The following is a 24,005-nucleotide window of genomic DNA, read 5'->3' on the forward strand; positions in this document are numbered from 1 at the left end:
ACATAACACCCCCTTAACGTGCTTTAATGGGACATTTTATTTCTATCGCCTCCAAAGTGTTTCTCTTTTGTCTTCCTTTTATATTAACGATTAACCTATATCCTCACTATGTATACACATACAAAAAAGAACGAAATATGCAACAAACAATAAAATATGTAATATGTAATAGCTCAAAGGCGAGATTTGTGCTAGTAATTGTTGCTGGGTTTCAATAGAGGTTCTTAGCAGGTTAATCTGGTCCTGCTTATATTAATGACATAATTTGCATTTTAAAAAAAAAAGAAAATAATTAGCAATACTACAACTCTCAGAAACACCCCAACAGCCCAGTAATTTAACAACTGTTATGACAATAACGTAGAATGATTTGAAAAGTTAATACATAACCAAAGAACAGCTAAAATTTCAAGTGTAGAATTCAGATTTCACATTTTGTGTTTCTAGAATTACTAAAAATCACAATCTGCAACAAAACCTTGCAATATAGGCCCTAAAAATAAAGTGCAACAAAAATACATATGTAACCGGCGCATGTACGTTATATTTATGCACATCTCATTTGAGTCTAACACTGAAGGCACCAAAAGATTGTACAACTGTTAAGACCTGCTCTCAATTTTTTTTTTCTGCAAGATAGCAGTGGCTAAGAACTGTTGGTTTCATCATCTCATAAGAAGATTTAAGTCACAACTCTTATTGAACCAGGATATGAATTGGTCCAAACCAATTCTTAAATTGGCTTATGGGAAAGAAAACTCAATACAAGAAGGTGCGGCCTAAGCCACACCTGTTGCGATCGGAACAAAAACACCCTGTGGTCACTCCCGTCCTGTGCGAGTCAAAGGCCCGAGTATTGTGAGATCCAGGAAGCCCGAAGCTTTTTGTTATCACTTTCCAAAAGAGACGGCGAGAGAACAAAGATCAGGAGATATCAGTTTACACAAAGACGACTCTTCGGGCTGAATGAAACGCGTGCTGGCAACTGATTTACTACGGGAGCCTCCACCCACGTCAGCATCAAGCAGATGAGTTTGTCAAACATTCTGCTCACTTCAGCTGACTTTTCTTTGAGACTTAAAAATGTGTGCTTTGATCAGCAGATATCCCAGAGGGCAACCGAGGTCCTTTTGCTGTGCTCTATTTCTAGTAATGTTGCTAGCTGCCCTGAAATAGAGTGACAAGCTGTCTTCCATAAATAAAGAAATGTTATGACCTTCAACTCCTGACAGACTATGCTCACTCTAATTGGTACCGGAACTTTAGTGGACCCTTGACTTCCGACGTATTCCATGACCAAGCTAGATTTAGCTATATTCCCCATTGAAAAGGGTTGAAATTAATTTATTTGAGCTTCCATAAAAACATATTTTTAAGTTCGAAAAATAACCCCATATTTTATAATAAGTTTTAGCTTACTAAACATAGCATAATGCTAACTTTGCAGCTTTTTATTTCCTATATCTGAAGCATACTCGTCAGTCAAGTAACCACTGTAAAAGTCAAACGACAAAAGCTCCTGAACTTTGACCCCGAGCACACGAGACGCCCCAAGGTGGAATCACAGGGGTAAGGGTATACGGGAGAGGTCATGACCTTTTGTGGTCAGGATTGGTAGAAACAGGTGAGCTGTACTTTTAGATAAACTCAAGGTCAAAGTGCGCCCCACCCAATGAGGCTTAAGGCTCGCACATCTTCTCTTCCACGACCGGGGGAGGGGTGTTGTTATTCTTGACACGAGATATTGTTGTTTTACATCAAAGAGTACCAAAGACAAAGTCCGAGGCAACACCATCTGTTGGCAGTGTGAGGTAGAACATCGATCGAGGGATCCAACAGTTGTTGCCACGCTGGAAAGCTAGATCTCCAGTTGCTGTCACATTTTAATCACTTGCAAAAGTCACACCCACTCGGATCTTTTCTCCTGACCTTCATCGTCAGACAGTTCCGCACCGCTACCCAGCTCCACCAAAGCGTACTGACCAATCGTCTTCGTACGAGCTCCTGTTGCTGCCGGCTCACCTCTTTTAGGTGACACGGCAGGGTGAAGCCCAAAGTCCCGCCTGGGGGGTGGTTGAGGTTTAAGCCTGCTGCGTTTATTAACACGAATAGCTTTGGGGGTCCTACTGGGCTCTAAGTGACAGAAGGTCTCCTCTCGGGAAGGAGAGGAGCCATTGTTTTCATTGCTATTGCTTCGTAAAGGTTCCGAAGGCGCAGAGGTTGCATTTTGAATTATTCCGAGTGGCCTCGCTTGGCAAGAACTCCGACTGCCTTGCCTCTTCCGGAAACTCCCTCTTTGACCAGTTTCTGTTTCCAGACAATCCAAGGAAGAATTCGGATGAGGGGTCCCCAGGAAATGCTGCTCGTCTTCATCAACACGCTCCATCAACTTTCTTTGACTCTTCTGCCTCACGGAGCGTTTGATAGCACAAATGAAATCCAGAGCATTTAGAAAAAGCGACAGGGCCGCCACGCCGAGCATAAAATTAAGCATCACCGTCTTCTCGGTGGGTCTGGAGATGTAGCAGTCCACCTGAGTGGTGCACGGAGGGTGCTGGCATAAAAACCTTCTCGGGATATAGAATCCAAACAGGTAGTAGTGTGCCGCTCCAAATCCTGCCTCCAGCAAAGTCCGGAATACCAACTGAAATATATACGCACCCGTAAAGCATCGGATCAACCCTCGCTCGACCCCTGGAGATTTTTTTTCGACCGAGATCTCTTGTTGGATCTTGTAAACGGTTTCATCTGGGTCCAAGGAGCTTTTTGTTATATTGTGGCCACATTTATGGATCACATAGATCATAAAGACCACGTAGGGCAGACTTAAGGTGACAAGTTGAACCAGCCAGAAACGAAAAAGGGATATCGGGGAAAAGATATCATAACACACGTTGGCACAGCCAGGTTGAATCGTGTTGCATACAAATCGTTCCTGCTCATCCTGGTAGAGAGGATAACCGGCCAGGAGGAGGATGGAGATGCGGAGAAAGATCATCACCACCAGCCAGACTTTTCCTGAAGTAAAAGCATTGCAGGATTACAAATGTGCTGAACTCTCAGGGTAAAAACTTCAACTCACCTATCAAGGTGATGCTTTGATTCATAGAGATAAAGATGATTTCGGATGGACTAGATCCCGCCATGTTCGGTCCAAAACCTTCCAAGTTTTGGGCCTTAACTCTCCTCTCTTTAAGATTTGTAGCAAGAACATTTGATTGGATCTACCCAACAGGAAGTGAAGCATATTCAAAGGTTCGGTAGTTTAAATCCAACATGATCCATTGTGAGTTTATGCTCCTGGACTGCTCTCCCCGAGTTCCCCGCAAGACAACTGGCAGTCCTCAGACAACAGAAGACGGGAGCGAGCCCCATTGTGGGTCTATTCTTAACACGCTCGCAAAGGCACGTCGCTGTCCTGCGTGGCATTGCGGAGATATTTTGGGGGGCCACAGGACGTCCTTACAGGAAGACAACACACTTCCAGGGTTACAAGTTCTAAATACAAATAGAATGCCAAGTATGTTTAAAGTAGCATAAGAATTCAAAAGTCGTTGCTGCGGTAAATGAATTGAGAAGAATTTGAAGGAGAAATGCAACAATCTCGGCAAGGTGCTTTAGTAAGATCGCCCACCTGTTCCTGTTCCTGCAGCTGTTGCCAATTTCCCAACTGAAAGGATGAACACAAACAGACAAGCCCCCCCCTCACCCACCCCTATTCATTTCACCAAACAGGTCGGCGCTTATTCTTGAAATGAATGAGCTCGACATCCAATTGGCATAAACTGAAACATGATTGAAAAATATTGTTCAAACCAAACCTAAAGGGAATGAAATGAATTAGAATCATTTTGTGAAATGGTTTGATCAGTTTCCACTCTAAACAGAAGGGAACCGTACTTTGGGTTTAATGCAACTTTTTATATACTTTAATTCTTGCACAAGGTTTCAGATGGCTTGTGGTATTTCATATGATAGCAGCAAACAAAGAAATAATTGACAAAAGATTAGAAGAGCAAACAAGACCAAATGGTTGACAGGCGAAAAGAGAATTCATTGCCGATGACGGAAAAAGCAGGCTTCGTGAAAATAAATTGTCAGCTCCACGACAGATGGACTGAAAGAGAATTATAGGGAAAATTATGAAGAAGTAGAATTTAGTGCACACTGTCGAGCCTAATCCCAAAACAAAAACATTCTTAACAGTATTCAGATATTTTTATTAAACACAGGTAACAAAAATGATGTCTTCAGTCTTGTCACAATTCTAAAATCCTTGACCCATATTGTATGCACAACAATACAATTCATTTTAATCAAACATCTTTGGTCCAAATTGGTTTGAATTGCTAGCAAGCTAGCTAAAATACAAAAAAAACACTATGCGGCAACCAGATCTTAAAATAATTCACATTATATATATATATATATATATATATATATATATATATATATATATATAGTAACAAATCATTTACTGTGCACCTATAATTGTATTGCCCTATATACTGTGTGTTACCATGACAACCATTTTTTAAGTAGAAAACATTGTAACAAGAATCAAGACAAAAGTAGCTCCCATTTAAATCTTTATAACTCAAAATTCTTTGAATGATTTGTCACAATTGCTGTCCACTTCATGTACAGTAGAAACTGGATCTAATATAAATATTCTAACAGTACAACTGCAGATGTTGCACACTGGCACTGTTATGTACACTATACAGAGACAATTTTGCAAAAAACGTATACAATCTGTGTGTGAACAGTGTTAATCATCATATATAATAATGTCATTCAGCTCGTCTCCAGAACACAAAACTACCCTGAAGAGTCTTTTCTTTTTTTTAATAGCTTCTGAATACAGAGTGTTTACTTGTGCTGTTTAGTAAGCAAGGAAGAACCATAAAAAAGGTAGTGGGAATCAAAATTATTTTGTTAGTTATTTGTTCTTCTCATCAGTGGTAAGTAGTTGAAGTTGGGTTATTCCAGGCACCACAGGTCAGGACAATGGCAGTGAAGAAAGTACAACGTGACCTTTGAAGTACATTTCGGACTGAGAATTGAATGCCAGAGCCCCCCCCCCCAAAAGCCCCGCCCCCTCCCTCCCCTCAAGTATGCATGCTTCATTCTACCTGACTATCAATGAGGCAATGCATGAATATTGCTTGACGTGAAGATCTGAGTTGGAAGAGAGCCACTTAGAAGAAGAAGAGTTCGCTTTACCAGCCCAGTGACTGATTTTCTGTTGGCTCAGGAATGCCAGATGTAAGGCTGTTCGCTAAATCAACACTGTGTAACATACAGAATTCAAAAAGATATGCAGAATGGAATGTACACTGTTGTGTAGCATTGAAATGGGAATGAACTCAAACGTGATATCAACAAAAATGTCGGAAACTGGGAAAAAGATGGAGAATTTAAAACGGTCGATGAGATCTTAAGATAAGAAACAGAAGGAAGAGACGGGAATGTAGCTGCGCTGCTACTTTTCGTCTCGTCGTCGTTTCTCCTTCGACGTCCGTTGGTCTCGCTTTTCGACCCGACGTCTGCACTTCTTCATTTTGTCGCACTCGCACCCTTTCGGTTTGGTTCCGCCCGCCTTGTTCCGCCTTCAGTGCAGTGTTATTTACAACTAGAGAGGTGCAATCTTGCTTTGTAAAAGTGCCAGATTGTGTTTGTGTGTCTCTCGGGGCGGACAGACGCACATCTCCACGGGACAGCCGCTCCGCCTGCTAAGTTTGCTTTGCTAACCAGGCGGAGTCAGCTGACAGGTTCCACTTACTCAATCCTGCTGATGGCCATCGTTAGGAAATGATGGCCGGACACCACCGTACCATCACCAGGTTGTCAGAACTCACCGAGCGCTTCTTTACTAGTTTCTTCAGGTCCTTGTACTTGTCGTCGCACAGCCTGGATATAGCCTGGCGGTCAAAAACAGAAATCTGAGAATTATTACTTCTGTTAAAAAAATGCTCTTAATGATTAATCGATTATTAGAATAATAATAATGACAATAATAACAATGCATTGGATTTTTCTATTGAATCTGTAAAGCGCTCAAAATAAAATACGAGGTGTTTAATTTGATCATCAATTTGTTGCCGATTAATCGATTCATTGACATCTCTAGTACAAATATCGCTTTTTTTAATCTTCTTTGGACTAAACCTATCGAGTATTTGTTTTGAGCAGCCGCTGGTCACCTCAAGTTTCTGGGCCTTGTCTCTGCTGAGGGCCTCGAGTGGAAAACTGAGGTTGTTTGCCTCTGCCAGAGAACGCAGGTCAAAGTAATACTTGGCGTAGACACTGGACGGCACGTTGATGTTGAATTGAAGCAGCTCCAGAAACTGCCTCTCCAGCTCGTTCCTTGGTTGGGGGGAAAAAAAGAAAAGGATCCCGTGAGTTGAGAACATACTGCTATCCATCCGTCCAGCAACACATTGGCTAAATTTAGCCACAGTGACAACTAAACCCAATTCTAACTGTGGCAATCATCCAGTTATTCTGGGCCATGTGTATTTATTTTGAAAAGCAAAGTGAGGCTGTCAGGGATTGGAAATTGATCTCCCAAGGAAATCTGTGTTGAAAAGCTAAGTCACGTATGAAGTCAAACGTCATTGCATTTCTGGCATCCCCCCCCCCCACACACACACACATCTCCCTCCAATATCTCCACGCACACAAACTCATACTAGCGAGCGAAGAAATGTTTTCATCTTGACTCACATGTCCTCCACAGTGATATCCTTGAGAATTTGGCAGTAGTCTACATTCCACACCGCCTGGTCATCCCAAACTTTGGATGCCAGAAGGATGGCTCCTAAAACAATCCGCTTCCAGTTGGCGGGACAAATGTCAATCTCGGCATAGGTTAGGAGCCTCTCCAAATACACCTTTTAATAAACGGAAGAAAAATAGTGATTATTGCATGTCTTCTTTTTTTTGTTTTGTTCCCACAATCGTGAACTCACCAACGTGACAATGGCACACTCGGCCGTGAGCTGTGCGGCGCTGAACAGCGTCCTTACGAAGCGATAAATCTGCTTTTGCTCAGGGTCGTGCTTATCGTAGTCGGGAGGAACTTCCGACTTCTGCGGTAACGATACGATGCATCAGTCACAGTCGCTTGAATTGGTGCCGTGCCAAAGGTCGATTCTTACCGACAACGGATGCAGCTTCTCATCGAATATGTCTAACACCATTCTTCCGTCGACCTCTCTGGAATAAAAGACAGGATTCAATAATGCATAAATTATTGCTGCAGAGTTCTCACAATATAAAGTTATAATTGAAAGAAAATAGCTTTGATGAAATCTTTTCCGACCTGTTCCTTATGTGATAGAATATTGCAAGGGATACACTGGAAAAACAACACAACAAAAGATAATTAACTCATTGGTAAAGGAATTAAACGCATGCTGTATATATCATGGAAAGAATTGTTTTTTTTTTATTACCATTTAATGGTGTATTTGAGGTTGGGTTGACTGACAGTGCTGTCATCGAGGAATATAGTAGAACACGAGCTGTACTTCCTTCTCACCAAGCCTGAATGATGCTGGACAAAAACAAAAAGGAAAGTACGTTTGCATTTTCATCATATTGGACTAGTCGTAATATGAGCTGACAATTATGGAAGAATTCAGGAGGGATGGATACCGCGATGTAGTTGTCAGTTTAGCAAATGATGATATATCGTTTGAATGACGAACACACAACACCACCATGGTCAGGTTACTTTTTACCTTGTTTTCCGAAATGTGTGTGAACTTCCAAAAACAAATCAGAGACAACAATTACTATTTGCAAAACGCCACCATTGAGTGAACAATGAAGAATAAATGCTTCCTCAAAATGTTAGAACGGATTTTTTTCTGTTGTTATTATTATTAGACTTACATGATTGATGTAAAGGCTCTTCCTCTTTTCTCGTACTGAAAAAAAGACATGGGAAAAAGTAAATAGAGCGCCGTCCTGCAATACCACATCTTCGCCAACAGGTGTCAGCATTGCTCCAGGATTGTATGTTGTATAGTGTAACGCTGCACCACAATAAATAACGCTTCAGTGGACTTTTTCTTTCAACCTAATGAGAACTTAAGTGCAAACTAATTAACATTTATTCTTAGCTTTAACAAGATTAAAACAAATTAATCAGTTTTTAGGAGACAGATGCACGCGCGCCCACATCCTCTCCGTCATCATTTGAAATCCACTGACTCCAAATGTTTTCCGATCCTAAAACGAGTCCCAAGCTTTATTTTCAAATTGGAATCAGTGCAATAAAATCAAGAAAGTACAAATGATCACTTTAGTGAGGAAAATAGAAGAGAGCATCTCATATACCAAACATGCACACGGTTACAAAACAAACTAAAATTTACTGCAAAGCCACACCATTAAAAAAAACAAAAAAACAGCAACATTTGGCGTAATGAGTTGACGGCAACAAGTGAAGCACAGTGAGCACGACACAGTCGCGCTCTTACCTCGCTTGCTGTGCACAGCAACTGTAAAAACAAAAGCTCAAATTGTCGCCATACCTTAACATTCACAAAACGTCATTTAAAAACGTAACAAAAAACAGTATTAAATTGAAGATAAAGGCTTCTTGTTTCTCTCCCTGTTATTTTCTCATATAAACAAAATTAGAAAGCAGGTCGCATTGGAGCCAAGAGATTAATGAGGCCAATAAAAGAGCATTGCATCAAATGAGACCTCAAATTCTTCAGGCAGACAAATGTTGCTACAATGTGTGAAAATGGAACAATTTTATAAGCCTCTTATAATCGCATTGAGCAGATTATGTCTCGACTAAAAATTAAAAAAAAAAAAAAACTCCATCACATTTCGGGGGATTTTTCTGCCATTAACTACAGTTATTCAAGATGAGCAAAATGCTTTAAAAAAAAAAAAAATTCTGATGAAGGATGCGGGCAATGTTTGGGCAAATGAAAGCACAAAACTCACCATCAGTCTGGGACTTGCTAAGGAATATGGTGCTGGCTCGAGGATGGTCAGAGGGATTATACTCCATCGGCAGATCTGAAAATAGAACAGAAATCATGATGGGCAATGAGCATTAAAAAAAAATCATGTAAGCTGTAGGAAAGTTTCAAAAAGCTTCAAAACCCTTTTTCTGGGCCGATACAGGGCACCAAACGAAACAATGGAGCTATGGACTTCATCCGATCGACAAAGGTTGTGGAAAACAGCCAAGAACGGTCAGTGTGCAATGAGCGCATTGTAAACAGTTTCCTGGTTGATGTCGGTGAAACAGGAAAGGTCAAACACACTCGGAGGTCAGAACGAAAAGGAGGAAGTAAGTATTGGGTGCGCACGTGGGAAGAAAAAGCTGCAGAAAATAAAAATTAGTGATACCTTCCAAACCTAGCATGATGCTAACAAGATCACACAGCTTATGCATCCAGCAATAGCTATTATGTCAAACCCTTTTGAACTGCAATCCTTTTTTGTTAGCGAGCCACTTGAAGAACCACATCAATGTAGGATGGTACAAAAGAAGAAGGTTAAACGATGCTCACAACTGTTGGCGATCGAGAGATGGGGAGATATTGGATCGAGTCATTCACGAATCACTGGGACATTGTACTCAAAGTGCAAATCAATGGTTGCATTATTTCAGACAGGAAATAGACTACTGGTGTCAGTGACCTTTGGTGTGGCTCTACTTCCACTAGTTTGCTTCCAACATTCAACTCGGAGTCCAACTTCAACAAGTTCTGGAGTGTTGAAAATGTATCAGCCCGGTAGGCTAATTGGTGATCTCACCACAGTGACATTTCAAAAATGGATGAAAAAACCCGATAAGAAAACTAGTCCGGGAAGCTGCCAAGAGGCCGAAAGCGAGTTTAGTACATGTGACAACAATCTTCAGAAGAAGTAGGGTGGCAAGACAGAAGTCTTATTTTATAGGAGTGAAATAAGTAGGGTGTGTGTGATAGGTCCATTTTCTCAGGACATCAAATGCTTGCTGCAAATGAAAACATGCATGTTTATTGCAAATAAAGAGAGAGGTGGGACAGAAGGCTCACTGCTAAGAGTGTGTAGGGGTTTGAAGACTCCGTGGCAAGTCGAGGGTAGTCATTTGCTCTGCACCCAACAGAGTCGCACACCCACCCTCCTTCTTTTCGCTCCCCTCTCATCCCCACATCTTCTCGCCGTAACTAGGCAACGCTGACTTGAGACGACTCAGATGGTGGAGGCAGGACATTCAAAGGCTTTTGCTGTCTTTAAATCTGCCTCGCCCCCCCTACCCCGATTCACTCCACTAATTGCTGCTGAGCCTGATAGAAAAGTGACACTGTCACGGATAATAGCATAGCTGGAAAAAAACAAACACAAGATGGGTCAGCTGATGTAATGTGTATCTTTCTGATTAGAAACAAAATTAACAGTTCAGTGACCTTGAGAAGTGTAGGACAAATGTAATTATGTTGAATAATATATACAGCATTTATTAAGAGTTAAAATGATATTTGACATGTAGGTCAACCAGTCTGGAACTCATACTTTGGAGATTCCCCAGGCTCATCAACCAGGCATAAATAATCCATGCCCAGATTTCAATTAGCCTGCAAGCAAGACTCGTCAATATGTTCACCTCGCAAATTAACTTCAGTAGAAGACAGAGAGGAATGTTGGCGCCCGAAGCGATTGTTCATTTACAGATGTCTGCCTTGACTAACATTCAGGTTTTGTCGTGTAGATCTCTATTGTTGGAAAAAATGACAGGTTTGCAAAAAAAAAAAGGCCTACTGCTGAATTACAGTTCGGGCCACTATCTATACAAACTGTACTTGGGATGAGCAGGCATGTTGCTCACGTCATCAGTGTCAGCAGTTTTCATGAATGACTTTCTTTTTCCATCACATGCTAGTTGCAAGCATGCATACAAAGTCTGGAAGCTGTTACTTTCATTCTCCCTACAGCACTGTATTCCTTCATGGAAACACAAATCACTGAACATGAAAACCACCAAATAAACAAAACAAACAAACAAACAAACATAAAACCCTTCCTTATTGTTTGCTCAGGATTGAGGGCATCTGCAGGTAGTACTGTATACTCCATCAAGTTATTTGATAGGTTTGTAATGACCATACATTTCCTTCAACCCGTCTGTGATATTTCTCATTATATGTGGCTGACTAAACCGGGCCATTAGAATAAATACAGAATAGAATAAATACTGCTGCAATGAGTGGGTGGGTCATTTACTCAATATTGCAAGTACGAGTTGCAAAACAAACATTCACAAACAGCATTTAAGGCATATTAACATCTACTTACCGTCCAAATTTTCTCTGTCGCTGATATGCTGGAGGTTGCAGCCCGTATCCTCCCGGCTCAGCTCCGGCTCTGGCCGATAGGGCTCCAGTCTGGAGTGGTTGTTCCGCCGGTGTTTAGGGCTCGACGCCACGCAGCACGAAGGTGTGTTCCCCATGACGAAATAAGGTGATTAATACTCTTTGCTTGACACAACGTTTAGTTTCTTGCAATGGGAAAGAGGAACAGGCTGGGCGGTAATCCGAAGAGACGAACTGGCCCCGTTATCCGCTCGCGTTACACACCCTTTCCTCGGCCTAGGATACGATTAACTGCCGACTCCGAGCCATTGCAATGCCGCTAAGATCCCAAATAAAACTAAGAGAAGTGGCGATCAGTCCCAAGCCCAAATCTTCAGGCGAACGCAAATCTGAGCCTCCATGTAACACACTTAGCTTTCTCCGGTGACGACTCCCTTCGTTTTGTTATTCCAGACTAAGCGTCCCCTCCTTGTTTTTCCTCTTCAAATCATTTTATTGCGCTCCTGCGCCCAAGCGAGGACCAACACATGACACTTTTTGCACGTTTGGCAATATTTGTCTGGAATACAATCGGTGCTACATTGTAGCCGATGCGATGTGGACATCGGTGGCTTCCTCCGCTACCATGTTGCGCTCATATGCATTGGGGATGTTTCCCCTTCTGCCCAGTATACCCAAATATACCTAGACTCAAACCGCGGTAGTGTTGAATTGTACGGCAACAACGCTGCCATATTGAATGTGTCGGGTGCAGCGTCCAAACAAATTAGTCTTACCTGGTTAAATAGATGAACCAATCTGATTTTTAAAATAATTGCTCAGCTAACATTACCTGATGTTTCTCATACTTTGTTTACTAAAGTTGAAGTCAGTCTATTTGCTTGCATTGCTGTATAGTACAGTGAAATCGGACACATGCAATATGGCGGACGCACTAACGTATTGGGTTAGGCCGCTTGAAGTGTTGTAGGTCGAACTAGAGGATTGACACCTCTGGTTTGCCTTTTCTTCCTCGTTTGCCGTGATCGTTAACCACTGCCAGTTTGTGCAGCAGCGCTATCTATTGGTCAGGAGTGTTAAACCTTCATTTAATGAATGCTTCACAATGCAGTGAAACTGAAAGTTTTACAGGTCAAGCAGGCTTTGTTTTGTGTTGGTAAAATTAAATTACACACATTTGAAAAATGTCCTCTCAATAGTAAATATTCACTTTTGAAAAAAGATGGCTCATTTATGTGTTTAATCAAAACAAGACATTTGCAAATATGTACTTTTCTATAGGAAAAGAACAACCGTACCAGTAACTGCCATAATTCAAGTGCAATGTATCTGGATAATATTTGCACATATGTGCTATGTAAAATTTGAACTTTCTTGCTAGTTAGCAATTTCAGTTTCAAATGCACCTAAATTACATTTAGATGAAAAAAAAAAAAACATTGGAAGAAAAAAATCTCAGAGAAAAATTCATCATCAACCCCTGGTTTTGTCTTACTTGCATCTCTGTGTGCTTCATTTTTTTCCTTCCTGTTTCCAACACATGATTTTGAAGACTGATTTGAACCAGAATGTAGTTGTTTGCTGATGTTGGCATGAGTCTGAAATCACAAATATGTAACAACAGGGATTTGCAGACGCAAATGCTTTACAGAAAGTTTTGCGGGTATTTGTCCTTTCTCCTTTTCAATCAATCGACTTTATGTCGGTAGATGTCTTTCATGGCCCGAAGCTCCTCGATCAGAGTCTTGTTTTGATTTTCAAGCACCGCCACACGATTTTCCAGACATTTAACATACTCTTTCTTCTTCCGTCGACACTCCCGGGCGGCTTCCCTGGAGGAGTCACACAAAAACAACAGACAACTCATTCAAGCCAAGAACTAGGTTAAAACATATCTCACATGAGTCAAGATGAATACCTATTCTTCATCAAGCGCTGTTCCCTTTTCTGTGACACATCCTCAAAATACTTCTGGTGGCTGTGATTGCTGCTTTGTGCCACAGCCAGCGGGAGGATGGAGCTGGTCCCCGTGAGCTCACCTGTGGAGCCTGCAAAAACACAACAGGTTTGGACTTTAACCACCTCCATTCACTTTTTCCCATGCCAGAATTCAATTCCCCTTCTCGCATGCAACACAGATACTGTGTAGATTCACACCAAAGCTGGTCGCTGACGTCAGTCTACATTTTACTCGCCGTATTAGATACTTTGGAGACCTTTACCAGGAACAGAAGTGACGTAAGCAACTGCTGCTATTTGCTTTGCGTGGGCAGAGCACTGAAGCATTTCACTGAAGGAGAGGGGGAGAGTGTAAAAAAGAGACAAAAGCCGACTCTTGTCAAAATGAACGCCTCACTGTGGGAAATATTGCTTCCTTGGTAAAATATATGACAATCTATTAAGGATGACACGAGCATGTTTTGTGTTATACATTTCAATGGTTATTACTGCTGTGATGCATAATAACATTGCAAAAATTCGCATTATTTTTGGGTGTACGACAATAAAAAGCTGTTTTAGTGCAGTAGAATAGATAAAAAAACATACCTGTTTCTGTTTCATCCCCAGTTACAGCCATACTTTTTTTACTCCCAGGATTTTCAAGAGACCGTGTCCCTTCCCGCGTCTTCACTCTGACTAAAATATTACCACAGTCAGCGGCGGCAGGGTTGTGGAACTTACAATTAGGGGCATTGACATCATTATGACATCACTGGACTCCAATGTCGGCTGCTGCTCACTGCGAGTGAGTCAGGGCCTCTGCTGTTTATCTGTGGGGAGAGTTTTTCTTCTTTCGTTCATGGTTAGTTCATGACTCAGGACTTCAACTTACATGCAAGATTTTTTTTCACACTTTTTTTTAATCCATCAACATGCTTAGCATGTCTTCCCGAATCTTGCATGGAATTTTGACCTTTTTTTTTTTTTTTTTAAACAAGAACTTTACAGGGGCCTCTGATAGAGTTCGGCTTTGCATTTGAAATCGTTGGAAATCATTTTAGCCTTCTGAACAATGTCTAGAATTGGGCATTATCTTGGGTTTTCAAGGAGAAATGTATGTACAGTATGTGCTGGCACTATCTTTAATTAATGATCACCTTAATGGGATTTGTTTTTCCCAGAATTAATTACAGTGCCTCAATTTACTACTTGTTCATGTACTTTTCAATTAAATTTTCAAATACACGGATGCGTGCCCATGCATTTGATATTTAAATGTATTGGGTGCTGACTGCACCCAGTCTGTATTTGCCATGAAGCAGAAATAATATAAATTTTGACAAAAAACAGTTGGGATGAAGGCAGTTGTCGACCTCTGCTGTCGTTATGTGGGAAAACAGCAAACCTATCAAATATTACAGGATAAGAATCCAATCGTTGCAATGCATTAAATACTGTTCAATGTGGACTGACAAGAAAATGGGCAAATATAAAGACCTCTGCTTGAAGTATTGCATATAACTTTTTTTCTGATAAACTAATTGCACCTTATTACCCAACGTGAATTGAAGCAATTGCAATGTCTATTTCTACTTGCAGTTGTTATCATTTCAACGTTATTTCTCATTTTGATGTGTGTTTTTGTTGGATTTATTTTTTATAAATAATGTCAGATCAATTTTGAATTGCTCAGACTATATTTCCCATCTCCATTGTCATTCTCTTCTCATATTATTTCATAAAATTAGTTGATTGAATATCTCGTGTGATGAACAATTCTCTCCTACAATTTATCTCGTTTTTAACTGGCAAAAATTACTATTATATACACATATTTAATAAAGGACCTAGGTGAGCGACTATTTCCTACGAGCTTCCGTAGTTTCAGGCAATACCACTTATTGAAGTTTGTACTCACGTCTTAAACAAAATTAATTTGCCCGTTAAAAATCTTATTTGTAACCAGATAAGAAACTAGTATTTAATAAAAACATAATTACCGCACGTTTTACTCCATACCATTGATAGAGACCAATTCACTGAACCTTACGATGTCCCCCTATGTCCCAATATAGTATAATCCAAGAGGCAGGCAAGAGCAGTGAGACACATCAAGCCTGTGACAGCGTAGAAACTTGAGTTTTATTGCAAGGATTTACTGTACAGTGGTAGGTACACTTCAAATATTTATCATTGGACGTGGTAGGTGTCATTTCAGCAGCACAATTACTGAGCTGTCAGTGCCAAACGAGTGATATCGCAAAGGAGATGACCATTTGCTCGCGATAGCTTTCTGCTAGGTAACAAGCTGTTAGCTGGTACCTTCCATTGGAAATGAGGAGGGAGAAGTAGCATGCTAGAATGATGCTAGTTAGCTCTTTCGCTAGGCATCCTATTTTGGGACTGACATTCCGGCAGACGCTAACTTTCACTTGGTTGTCCCCTATTTTATAAAAAGTCTGATTATTAATGACACACGTCATGTTGTACAAGCGTCAATAAACAACGACCGTTAAAGGGTAGCTAGTAGCAAGCCAGTGGCTGACGTTTTTGTATGATACTCATTTATTACACTATTTTTAACCAAGAGGACCAAGTCACGTTTAATTCCGCTGTTTTTTGTTACATGCATCGCACAACACTTAAATCAATTGACATGCGTGCATGCAAATAAAGAGTTTCGACCAGTATAATGCTTTTGTGCGGCTTGAGGGTTATCTGCCTTGCTCAAGGGCGCATCGCGTAGGACGCTTGCATCTTTCCATAAACCAGTTCCAATGTTATCCCCAATGCCGACCCCATCCAGTCCAAAAGTCAAGTGCTTAGATATACAAATGATTAAAACTTTAAATCCTTTAAATTTTAAAGGCTTCAAAGGCATCAATTCAATACTTAACCCCCCCCCCCCCCCCCCCCCCGAGATAAATGATGCCGGCTCGTTATACAGTATTATTCATGTCATTATTATTTGTGAACATATTTTGCAAGATGATTTCATGAGACTTAGATGTTGACTGAAAGGATGCCTCTGAACAATTGGCGAGGGGGTGAGTGCTTTACACAAGTGTAAAAGCTCCTACCTCTTATGCCGAAGACATCAGTGATGCAGAAGATGCATCGACCAAGGTGTAGAAAACCGGATGTATGGATAAACAAATAATTTATATGCGTATATTGAATTGAAAAAAAAATAATGTAGGGTACCTGTACTTCCCATGTTATTTTTTAAACATATAATTAACAGAATTGTCAGTGATTAATTATTTCATTCAGAATTGCAATGATTAATTGATTACTCTAAAATAATAAGTATGCAGACAGAGTTCAAACATCCAAAACCAACAGCAAAGCTTGTGGCTAGCATGTGTTTAATGATTGTGTTTCCATTCTTATCAGGCTAATAGAAAGGCGACACAATGTCCTTGAAGCCACGGGTGGTGGATTTCGACGAGACATGGAACAAGTTATTAACGACAATCAAGGCTGTTGTGATGCTCGACTATGTGGAAAGAGCAACGTGGAATGACCGGTTCTCGTATCCTGACAAATGTTTTTTTGAATGAGTATTGCTTAACAAAAATATTATTTTGCGACCCCTATCATGCAACATATTTCCTAAACTGCGACCCCAGTGATATATATGCCTTGTGTGTCGCATACCCTGAACCTTTAGGTGAAAGATTATACACCGAAACAAAGGTTTTTCTCGAGAACCATGTTCGGAATTTGTACAAGGTAAGCACAACGGCGAATCCCAAGTGTTATTACTACATGTGCCTTTTCGTAATATCTTTTTCCTGCCTGCGCTTGCATCGTAGAAAGTCTTGGAATCGGAAGAGAAGGTTTTAGTGATGTACCACAGATACTGGGATGAATACAGCAAGGGGGCGGACTACATGGACTGCTTGTACAGGTAACAACACCATTGAGTGTTAATTTGGGACATGCGTGAGTCAACCTCAAGTCTAAGTTTGATTACAAAAGAAAAAACGTTTCCTTCTCCAGGTATCTCAACACACAGTTCATTAAGAAGAACAAACTAACACAGGCAGATCTAAATTTTGGCTACGGGGGAGTTGACATGAATGAGCCACTAATGGAGATCGGCGAGGTATTGACTGATATAAGATACAAATTACATTTTTTTTTTCAATGCAATGCACATTTGGGTGATTTGGATTGAGTAAGGTTGAATTGTTTCTTGCTCTTATCTTTTGACACTGTAGTTGGCGCTTGACATGTGGAGGAAGCTAATGATTGAGCCTCTTCAAGCCATTCTGATCCGGATGCTGCTGAATGAAATCAAAAAGTAATATTTCTCTCACACAATCTGAAATGCAGGTGGAGTGTCGTGAGAAGCTCAAACCAAAATTCCTCCTTTGTCCCTACAGTGACCGTTGTGGCGAGAACCCCAACCAGAAAGTCATCCACGGGGTCATCAACTCTTTTGTTCATGTGGAGCAGTATAAGAAGAAGTTTCCACTCAAGGTGAGATTATTTTTGATGACCCAAATGAGAAGGCACAGTGTAAAAAATGGAGTACTCAATTAATGCACAGCGGACGCTCATTCAGTGTCATTGTGTTGCAGTTTTATCAGGAAATATTTGAAGGGCAGTTTGTGACAAAAACGGGAGAGTATTACAAACAAGAAGCTTCAAATTTACTCCAAGAATCCAACTGCTCACAGTATATGGAGAAGGTAGGCCCCATTCTTATTATTTTTTCTCACGCCTTAGTTTCTGTTTTACTTGTTAACAGAGTTGAACACTAAGAAAGTTATGGAAATCTACTATTGGCAGACACTAACTTGTATTTATTCCTTCCTCCAGGTTTTGGGGCGGTTAAAAGATGAAGAGATGCGGTGTCGGAAGTACCTCCATCCCAGCTCCTATGCCAAAGTCATCAATGAATGCCAGCAGAGGATGGTGGCAGATCATCTGCAGTTCCTCCACGCCGAGTGCCAGAACATTATTCGTCAGGAGAAGAGAGATGGTTAGCATTTCTTCTCCCTGTGTTTTGTAGGGCAGCAATTAACGGTTATTGGAAAAATCGATTAATCTCTGGATTATTTTGTCGATTAATCAGATTTTTAAAAAATCATTAGTAATTGATTAGTTGTTTTTTTTTCTCCAGACATGGCCAACATGTACACGCTATTGCGAGCCGTGTCCAATGGTTTGCTGCACATGATCCAGGAACTGCAGGTCCATATCAACAATGAGGGCATTCGAGGCACCAGTAATCTCTCTCTGGAAAATGTTCGTGATGCATCACTATTTTTTTTTTTTTTTTTTGACGTGTGATTCTTTACCGAGACTTGATTTTTTTCCTCTCTTCTAGATGCCGACCCTATTTGTCGAGTCAGTGCTTGAAGTTCACAGCAAATTTGTTCAGCTCATTAACACAGTTCTGAATGGAGACCAGCACTTCATGAGTGCGCTCGATAAGGTAACTAACCATAGCTTACCTCGGATAATTTGCCTCACTGTAAAACACAACTGTATATATTTTTTTTTTCTCAGGCTTTGACATCTGTAGTGAACTTTAGAGAGCCCAAATCCGTCTGTAAAGCCCCAGAGCTGGTCAGTTCACCCCCCCACTTACAAATACAGTTTATTTGTAAAGTTTTGTCTTGACCGGGGGGGGGATCACTGTTCTTGTGTGTTTTTGCAGTTGGCCAAATACTGTGACAATCTCCTGAAAAAGTCGGCAAAGGGAATGACGGAAAATGAGGTGGAGGACAAGCTGAGTAGCTTCATTACCGTTTTTAAGTACATAGATGACAAAGACATCTTTCAAAAGGTGACAACAGCCTTCTGTTTTTCTCACTCTTGACCTGAAGCCATCAAGATCACTGTCATAAAAATAGAACTGTGTCTGTAGTCGTCTTCAAAATGTGAATTTTGGATTTCCTCTATTTTCAGTTTTATGCCAGAATGCTAGCAAAGCGATTAATACACGGTTTATCTTTGTCAATGGACTCGGAAGAAGCCATGATCAACAAACTCAAGGTAAATCACATTAAAAATTGCTTGCTCTTTGAATTTCCTGTTGTATTTACTCCTCGATGACACACGCACCAAAAACAAACTCATGGTTCCGCCCTCTCCCACAGCAAGCTTGCGGCTATGAGTTCACGAGCAAACTTCACAGAATGTATACAGACATGAGCGTGAGCGCTGACCTCAACAACAAGTTTAACAATTTTATCAAAACAGAGGAAACAATAGTGGATTTGGGTATCAGCTTCCAGATTTATGTATTACAGGTGAGTAAGGAGCCAGTCAAGAATTTCTTAATTTTTTTATTTTTATTTTTTTATTGATTACAGTACCGCAGCAAAGTATATAATAACACGTGTGTTTCCAGGCCGGAGCATGGCCACTCACGCACGTCCCATCTTCCACATTCGCCATCCCACAAGAGCTGGAGAAGAGCGTCCAAATGGTAAATTATTTTTGGGGAGTTTTAAATAAGCATGGCTCTTCAATAATCCTGTTTTCCCTTTTTCCCTACAGTTTGAATTGTTCTATAATCAGCATTTCAGTGGAAGGAAACTAACTTGGCTACACTACCTCTGCACAGGTAATTTAAAAGATAGGGTAGCGCTGTTTTTAGGTTCAAGAATTTACCTGTTTGTTGGACTCCTCCCATCAGGCGAAGTGAAGATGAACTACCTGTCCAAGCCCTACGTTGCTATCGTGACCACCTATCAGATGGCTGTACTCCTTACCTTCAATAACAGCCTGACGGTGACGTATAAGGAGCTGCAGGATGGTACGCAGATGAACGAGAAGGAGCTACAGAAGACCATCAAGTCTCTTTTAGATGTGAAGATGCTCAACCACAACTCAGAAAAGGTGCGGAAGTACTGTTCCAGACTTTCGATTTGACCACAGAGCAGAGTATTGATGTCTCTGTGTCATTCTTTCTGCTGAAAGGAGGAGATTGACGCTGAATCCACATTTTCGCTAAATATGTCCTTCGTCAGTAAAAGGACAAAGTTTAAGATCACGACGTCAATGCAGAAGGACACCCCACAGGTGAGACGCCCGTCTTAACCGTTTTTACCGTCGGGATGCAACATTTTGTTTTGAATCTCGTACAGGAGATGGAACAGACGAGGAGCGCTGTCGACGAGGACCGCAAAATGTATTTGCAAGCTGCTATCGTGAGAATTATGAAGGCCCGCAAGGTGCTCAGACATAACGCTCTCATACAAGAGGTAACGCCGTGTCGGTCGAGCCGCTTGCCTCTCGCAGTTTTTTTTTTTTTTCTAACGCGAGAATTCTCGTTGGTACGTGCAGGTCATCAATCAGTCCAAGGCCAGGTTTAACCCCAGCATCAGTATGATCAAGAAGTGCATAGAAGTGCTCATCGACAAGCAGTACATCGAGCGAAGCCAAACCTCTGCGGATGAATACAGCTACATCGCTTAGCCATATCGAGGGGAAAGTCTCACAACCCGCACGACTGCGGCTGGTGCAGGTTTTTTAACACATGAAACAATAACAAAACAAGACGCACGCATCATGTTTTTTTTTCGGGGGGACTGTCGCCACATGCTGGGAGCCCAACATGGTGACTAAAGCAGGCTTGGAAAGCCAGACGACAACTTCCCACTCCACCCACCGTCTGATTTGAAGCTGTTTACAACATCACCAGTGCCACGTGCAACATGTGCACGTAAAACGACTCAAAGAGAATGCCTATAGGTGACTGAAAATAAAAAAACGACAGTAAATTGGGGCATCAATGATGCATTGATTGCTACCTATCTAAAAAAAAAAATAAAAATCAGACCCCCCCTCATGTTTGCAGTCATTGTTTGTGTGCGTGCGTGTGTGTGTTTTTTTATGTTCTGGTTAGGAAAACTTGTAATAAAACTGGTATACTGACTATTGTATCTACTTTCAGATGTAAAAAATTAATGACAAACATGGTCTTACTGCTTGTCAAATAAATGAAATTCACAAGGCTTTTATTTAAACTTATTGTCTGCTGGTTTGTGTCATTTCAGTAAATATGTTTTTGCAATCACTGTTTTATATGGGAAACTGTCCAATTTAGCTTTAATTGTGAAATGTGGTGTAATACATTTTAGCTCCAGCAGGTGTCAGTCTTCTTTTTTTTTTTGTTGCGCGGTAAAAGTCCAAAATGGTAAGAAAGGGGATTCTTTTGTTTCTTTTTTTTTAAATACAGATGATACTCGTGGAATTTACAAATGTTTTGTCCTTATTTGGGTCGCAGGTGAAATGCAGTGCACACACGCACAAACGGGAAATGGGATGTCAAATAAAAATCAATAGAACAAACCGGTTGAGGCACTTACCTGAATCATTTTCAGGTCCCGTGGGACAACTGTGGGGTAATCCCAAATGTCTACTCCAGACATGCCCTAACTTAAAAGCAGCCTGAAATAGCTTATGTTGCTTGCTTATTTCAATTAAATAGGTAATATGAATTTACAGACTTTTCAAAATTAGCCAAGCCTCTTTCCCTGATCTTAAATTATTGTTCCCACCTTGTAACTCTAAAACAAAGTGCCGTGTGCATGTAACAGCAATCAACCTGATTTTCCAGAAACATTTGAAGGCTCTGCACAGCCTGGATTGAAACAATCATTATGTTTGGGTCTGAACTTGACCTTGATGGAAGTGCACCATCATCTATTTGCATTCCTAACATAGTTTGTCAGTCAGAAGGATTTGCTTCAATCTTTAAAATGCGTTTTTAATTGTTGGATGACATTTTTCTTTAATGCTTGTGCCACAGTGTATCACAAAAAGCGTGGAAGAAGGAAGCCAGAGAAGGGATTCGTGATTTCAATAGTAAATTAGGTCACACTGCATATCAGTCCTGGGACAGATTTTATTCTGCATCGCCGTTTAATAATTCAAGCATCCTATTTTACACAAAAATAATAACCAGTAAATTCCCTGATCATACTGTGAGTTTGTAACCTGTTACCAGACATTACAGACATGTCCCCCCTCAAAAAGAAAAATCTGTCTGAAATATAAAAACAACTTATGTAGGAGCAACTTAGTGCTCAGTCACTTGTGGAGCAGAATATCCAACTTTATAAAAACTTTCACATGCTCATCCTACCATTCTTTACTTTGAGTTGGCTGTTGCTATAATTATTATTATTGTTATTTTATTATCGGCCAAACCTCACAGAGGCGCAACCTGCAAATGTAAACAAGGTTGCAGACAAAACATGGACTAGACTTCCCATGATAAAGCCATAGTATTAAAACTAGTAGAACAAATTGGATTGGATAACAACACACTGGGGTTACTTAACCAATTTATTATCATTTATCGGAATAAATAAAAAAAAAAATACATTCTGGAAGAAAAAAAATGGTTGCACTTTGGAATATTTCAGGAGGGCAACCTCCCGAAAAGATAGTCCTTGTGACGTCACTGCTTTTAACTGGCCAAATGTAAAAAAAATCCCAGTTTATATTGGTTGTTAAAGGGTTAAATTCAGAGCGCGAGTGCTTTTGCCAGCCCTGCTGGTTGTGCACAAGAGACATTCCTAATGCTTGCTCCAACATGTGGACGACCCTCGCAGCGTCATGTCAGCTGTGCGCTCCCCGCTGAGAAGCCGCTCGGCTGGGAAGTTTCTGTGAAGTGAGTCAACACTAAAGAGGAGGACGCCACCCAGTTAGTCGGTCACAGCAGTAACTGGATTTCTTGTTGGAGTTCTGCACGCATTTCACTCGAACGTATTCTTCCACAACGCAGCGGGGGAGATTTTTGCGCTTCCCCAACGCTTCCAGGGATGGTTTGCGTCCTTTTTACGCAGCGTCTTTTTCCTCTTTGGAATTAACGAGGAAATGAAGGTGACCGTGTGTTTTGGACGGACCCGTGTGGTTGTCCCGTGCGGGGATGGAAATATTAAAGTCACCAGTCTCGTCGAACAAGCGGCCATGAGATACAAAAGGGCGATCGCAAAGGTAAGAATAACCAGAACGTCACTTTGTGCATGTGCAACGTCTCGCTCCGAGGCAGGGCGACCTCAGCCGCAACTGGAGCCGAAACATGGCGACTTTTGTTGGGCAAATAAAGAGAAGCGATGGTTTAAGAGCGCATAGCGTGAGTAAACAGCCAACGTGGACCCCCTCCCGATGGCCACTTTTGGACTCAGCTGATGACTGGAATATGCATCTTGCAAAAACGGCGCAATTGCGCGCAGAATTTGGTTGCACAATTAGAAAAACTGCCCGAAACGAAAGCATGTTGATTGAAACTGGTGGAAGTATTTGTGCAATTAATGTACTCGGAAAGCGGAACGTAACATGCACGTAACATTCTTGCGTGCAGGTGTCATGAATTTGGTTACAAACTGAATAGGAGCGCACCTGAATGACTAAACGATCAATTGGCGTTTGACGCAATTGACGACGGATATACAATTTGATAAGATGTATCTGAATACTTTTTTCTTTTTTTTTTTCTCACTTGCAAGATGCACCGCAAATGTATGGAGTTAAAAAAATACACAAGTACATATACCTGAAAAATCTACTTAAATATCCCAGTAAAGTATTTCTACTTAGTTTCCACCACCATCAATATAATTATCCCTTTGAATCATGCAGGGGTACCTAATAATGCGGCCAGTGAGTGTAAAAACAAATCCCACTTAAGTAGACACTCATTGCCCTCTTTTAAACGCTAACCACGTTTTGGAGCATATTCAAGCTTCATGTTGGAAT

General features: G+C 40.9%; 5 protein-coding genes across 11 annotated transcripts in view; 2 read left to right on the forward strand and 3 right to left on the reverse strand.

Moving 5' to 3' along the window:
- Window positions 1-31: 31 nt before the first annotated feature.
- Window positions 32-3,675, reverse strand: gjd4 (gap junction protein delta 4). The gene is made up of 3 exons (XM_085939366.1): window positions 3,635-3,675; window positions 3,083-3,224; window positions 32-3,018 (listed from the first exon to the last, which is right to left on the reverse strand). Exons 2-3 carry the CDS (start codon window positions 3,144-3,146, stop codon window positions 1,901-1,903), a joined length of 1,182 nt encoding a protein of 393 aa, XP_085795492.1. The 5' UTR covers window positions 3,147-3,224; window positions 3,635-3,675; the 3' UTR covers window positions 32-1,900.
- Window positions 3,676-4,836: 1,161 nt separating this feature from the next.
- On the reverse strand, window positions 4,837-12,299 carry ccny (cyclin Y). 2 transcript variants are annotated; one of them, XM_085939042.1, is made up of 11 exons: window positions 11,317-12,299; window positions 8,974-9,048; window positions 7,903-7,937; window positions 7,461-7,561; window positions 7,328-7,363; window positions 7,164-7,221; window positions 6,975-7,094; window positions 6,730-6,896; window positions 6,207-6,369; window positions 5,862-5,924; window positions 4,837-5,791 (listed from the first exon to the last, which is right to left on the reverse strand). In XM_085939042.1, exons 1-11 carry the CDS (start codon window positions 11,468-11,470, stop codon window positions 5,786-5,788), a joined length of 978 nt encoding a protein of 325 aa, XP_085795168.1. In that variant the 5' UTR covers window positions 11,471-12,299; the 3' UTR covers window positions 4,837-5,785. The 2 variants fall into 2 exon arrangements, with proteins under 2 accessions (XP_085795168.1, XP_085795167.1); XM_085939041.1 differs by having other exon boundaries at window positions 4,837-5,924; window positions 11,317-12,297.
- On the forward strand, window positions 11,358-21,265 carry cul2 (cullin 2). 2 transcript variants are annotated; one of them, XM_085939040.1, is made up of 21 exons: window positions 11,358-11,481; window positions 16,671-16,809; window positions 16,907-17,009; window positions 17,093-17,187; window positions 17,280-17,385; window positions 17,501-17,583; window positions 17,666-17,762; window positions 17,864-17,974; window positions 18,105-18,267; window positions 18,409-18,533; window positions 18,616-18,723; window positions 18,798-18,857; window positions 18,949-19,077; window positions 19,200-19,286; window positions 19,391-19,543; window positions 19,645-19,722; window positions 19,794-19,860; window positions 19,933-20,135; window positions 20,217-20,318; window positions 20,384-20,500; window positions 20,583-21,265. In XM_085939040.1, the coding sequence occupies exons 2-21, from the start codon at window positions 16,691-16,693 to the stop codon at window positions 20,712-20,714; spliced, it is 2,238 nt and encodes a 745-aa protein (XP_085795166.1). In that variant the 5' UTR covers window positions 11,358-11,481; window positions 16,671-16,690; the 3' UTR covers window positions 20,715-21,265. The 2 variants fall into 2 exon arrangements, with proteins under 2 accessions (XP_085795166.1, XP_085795165.1); XM_085939039.1 differs by lacking the exon at window positions 11,358-11,481 and adding an exon at window positions 15,196-15,442.
- LOC147041696 (cyclic AMP-responsive element-binding protein 1-like) lies at window positions 12,565-14,150 on the reverse strand. Of its 2 annotated transcripts, XM_085939044.1 has the most exons (3): window positions 13,881-14,150; window positions 13,252-13,381; window positions 12,565-13,165 (listed from the first exon to the last, which is right to left on the reverse strand). In XM_085939044.1, the coding sequence occupies exons 1-3, from the start codon at window positions 13,909-13,911 to the stop codon at window positions 13,021-13,023; spliced, it is 306 nt and encodes a 101-aa protein (XP_085795170.1). In that variant the 5' UTR covers window positions 13,912-14,150; the 3' UTR covers window positions 12,565-13,020. The 2 variants fall into 2 exon arrangements, with proteins under 2 accessions (XP_085795170.1, XP_085795169.1); XM_085939043.1 differs by lacking the exon at window positions 13,881-14,150 and having other exon boundaries at window positions 13,252-13,561.
- Window positions 21,266-22,813: 1,548 nt separating the features above from the next.
- Window positions 22,814-24,005, forward strand: part of LOC147041697 (partitioning defective 3 homolog) — a 126,125-nt gene continuing 124,933 nt past the window's right edge. For all 4 annotated transcript variants that reach the window (XM_085938543.1, XM_085938544.1, XM_085938545.1 and 1 more), the window contains exon 1: window positions 22,814-23,243. In XM_085938543.1, the coding sequence (XP_085794669.1) occupies window positions 23,124-23,243 (120 nt within the window). In that variant the 5' untranslated portion in view covers window positions 22,814-23,123. The remainder of the gene's footprint in view (window positions 23,244-24,005) is intronic.

Source organism: Syngnathus leptorhynchus, chromosome 19 (genome assembly GCF_054491065.1).
Source record: "Syngnathus leptorhynchus isolate UIUO chromosome 19, UIUO_Slep, whole genome shotgun sequence".
NCBI classification, from domain to species: domain Eukaryota; kingdom Metazoa; phylum Chordata; class Actinopteri; order Syngnathiformes; family Syngnathidae; genus Syngnathus; species Syngnathus leptorhynchus.

What these genes read in the sequence shown, in the direction of transcription:
- gjd4 (XM_085939366.1), bottom strand. Translation starts at nt 3,146, where the DNA reads ATGGCGGGATCTAGTCCATCCGAAATCATCTTTATCTCTATGAATCAA. An exon ending in TCAAAGCATCACCTTGATAG is followed by an intron (nt 3,019 to 3,082) that starts GTGAGTTGAAGT and finishes CTTTTACTTCAG; the next exon opens with GAAAAGTCTGGCTGGTGGTG.
- ccny (XM_085939041.1), bottom strand. Translation starts at nt 11,470, where the DNA reads ATGGGGAACACACCTTCGTGCTGCGTGGCGTCGAGCCCTAAACACCGG. An exon ending in AGAGCCTTTACATCAATCAT is followed by an intron (nt 7,562 to 7,902) that starts GTAAGTCTAATA and finishes GTTTTTGTCCAG; the next exon opens with CATCATTCAGGCTTGGTGAG. An exon ending in AGAAGCTGCATCCGTTGTCG is followed by an intron (nt 7,095 to 7,163) that starts GTAAGAATCGAC and finishes TCGTTACCGCAG; the next exon opens with AAGTCGGAAGTTCCTCCCGA.
- LOC147041696 (XM_085939043.1), bottom strand. Translation starts at nt 13,421, where the DNA reads ATGGAGGTGGTTAAAGTCCAAACCTGTTGTGTTTTTGCAGGCTCCACA. An exon ending in CAGCGCTTGATGAAGAATAG is followed by an intron (nt 13,166 to 13,251) that starts GTATTCATCTTG and finishes TGACTCCTCCAG; the next exon opens with GGAAGCCGCCCGGGAGTGTC.
- cul2 (XM_085939040.1), top strand. Translation starts at nt 16,691, where the DNA reads ATGTCCTTGAAGCCACGGGTGGTGGATTTCGACGAGACATGGAACAAG. An exon ending in ACGTGGAATGACCGGTTCTC is followed by an intron (nt 16,810 to 16,906) that starts GTATCCTGACAA and finishes CTGCGACCCCAG; the next exon opens with TGATATATATGCCTTGTGTG. An exon ending in CTGCTGAATGAAATCAAAAA is followed by an intron (nt 17,584 to 17,665) that starts GTAATATTTCTC and finishes TTGTCCCTACAG; the next exon opens with TGACCGTTGTGGCGAGAACC.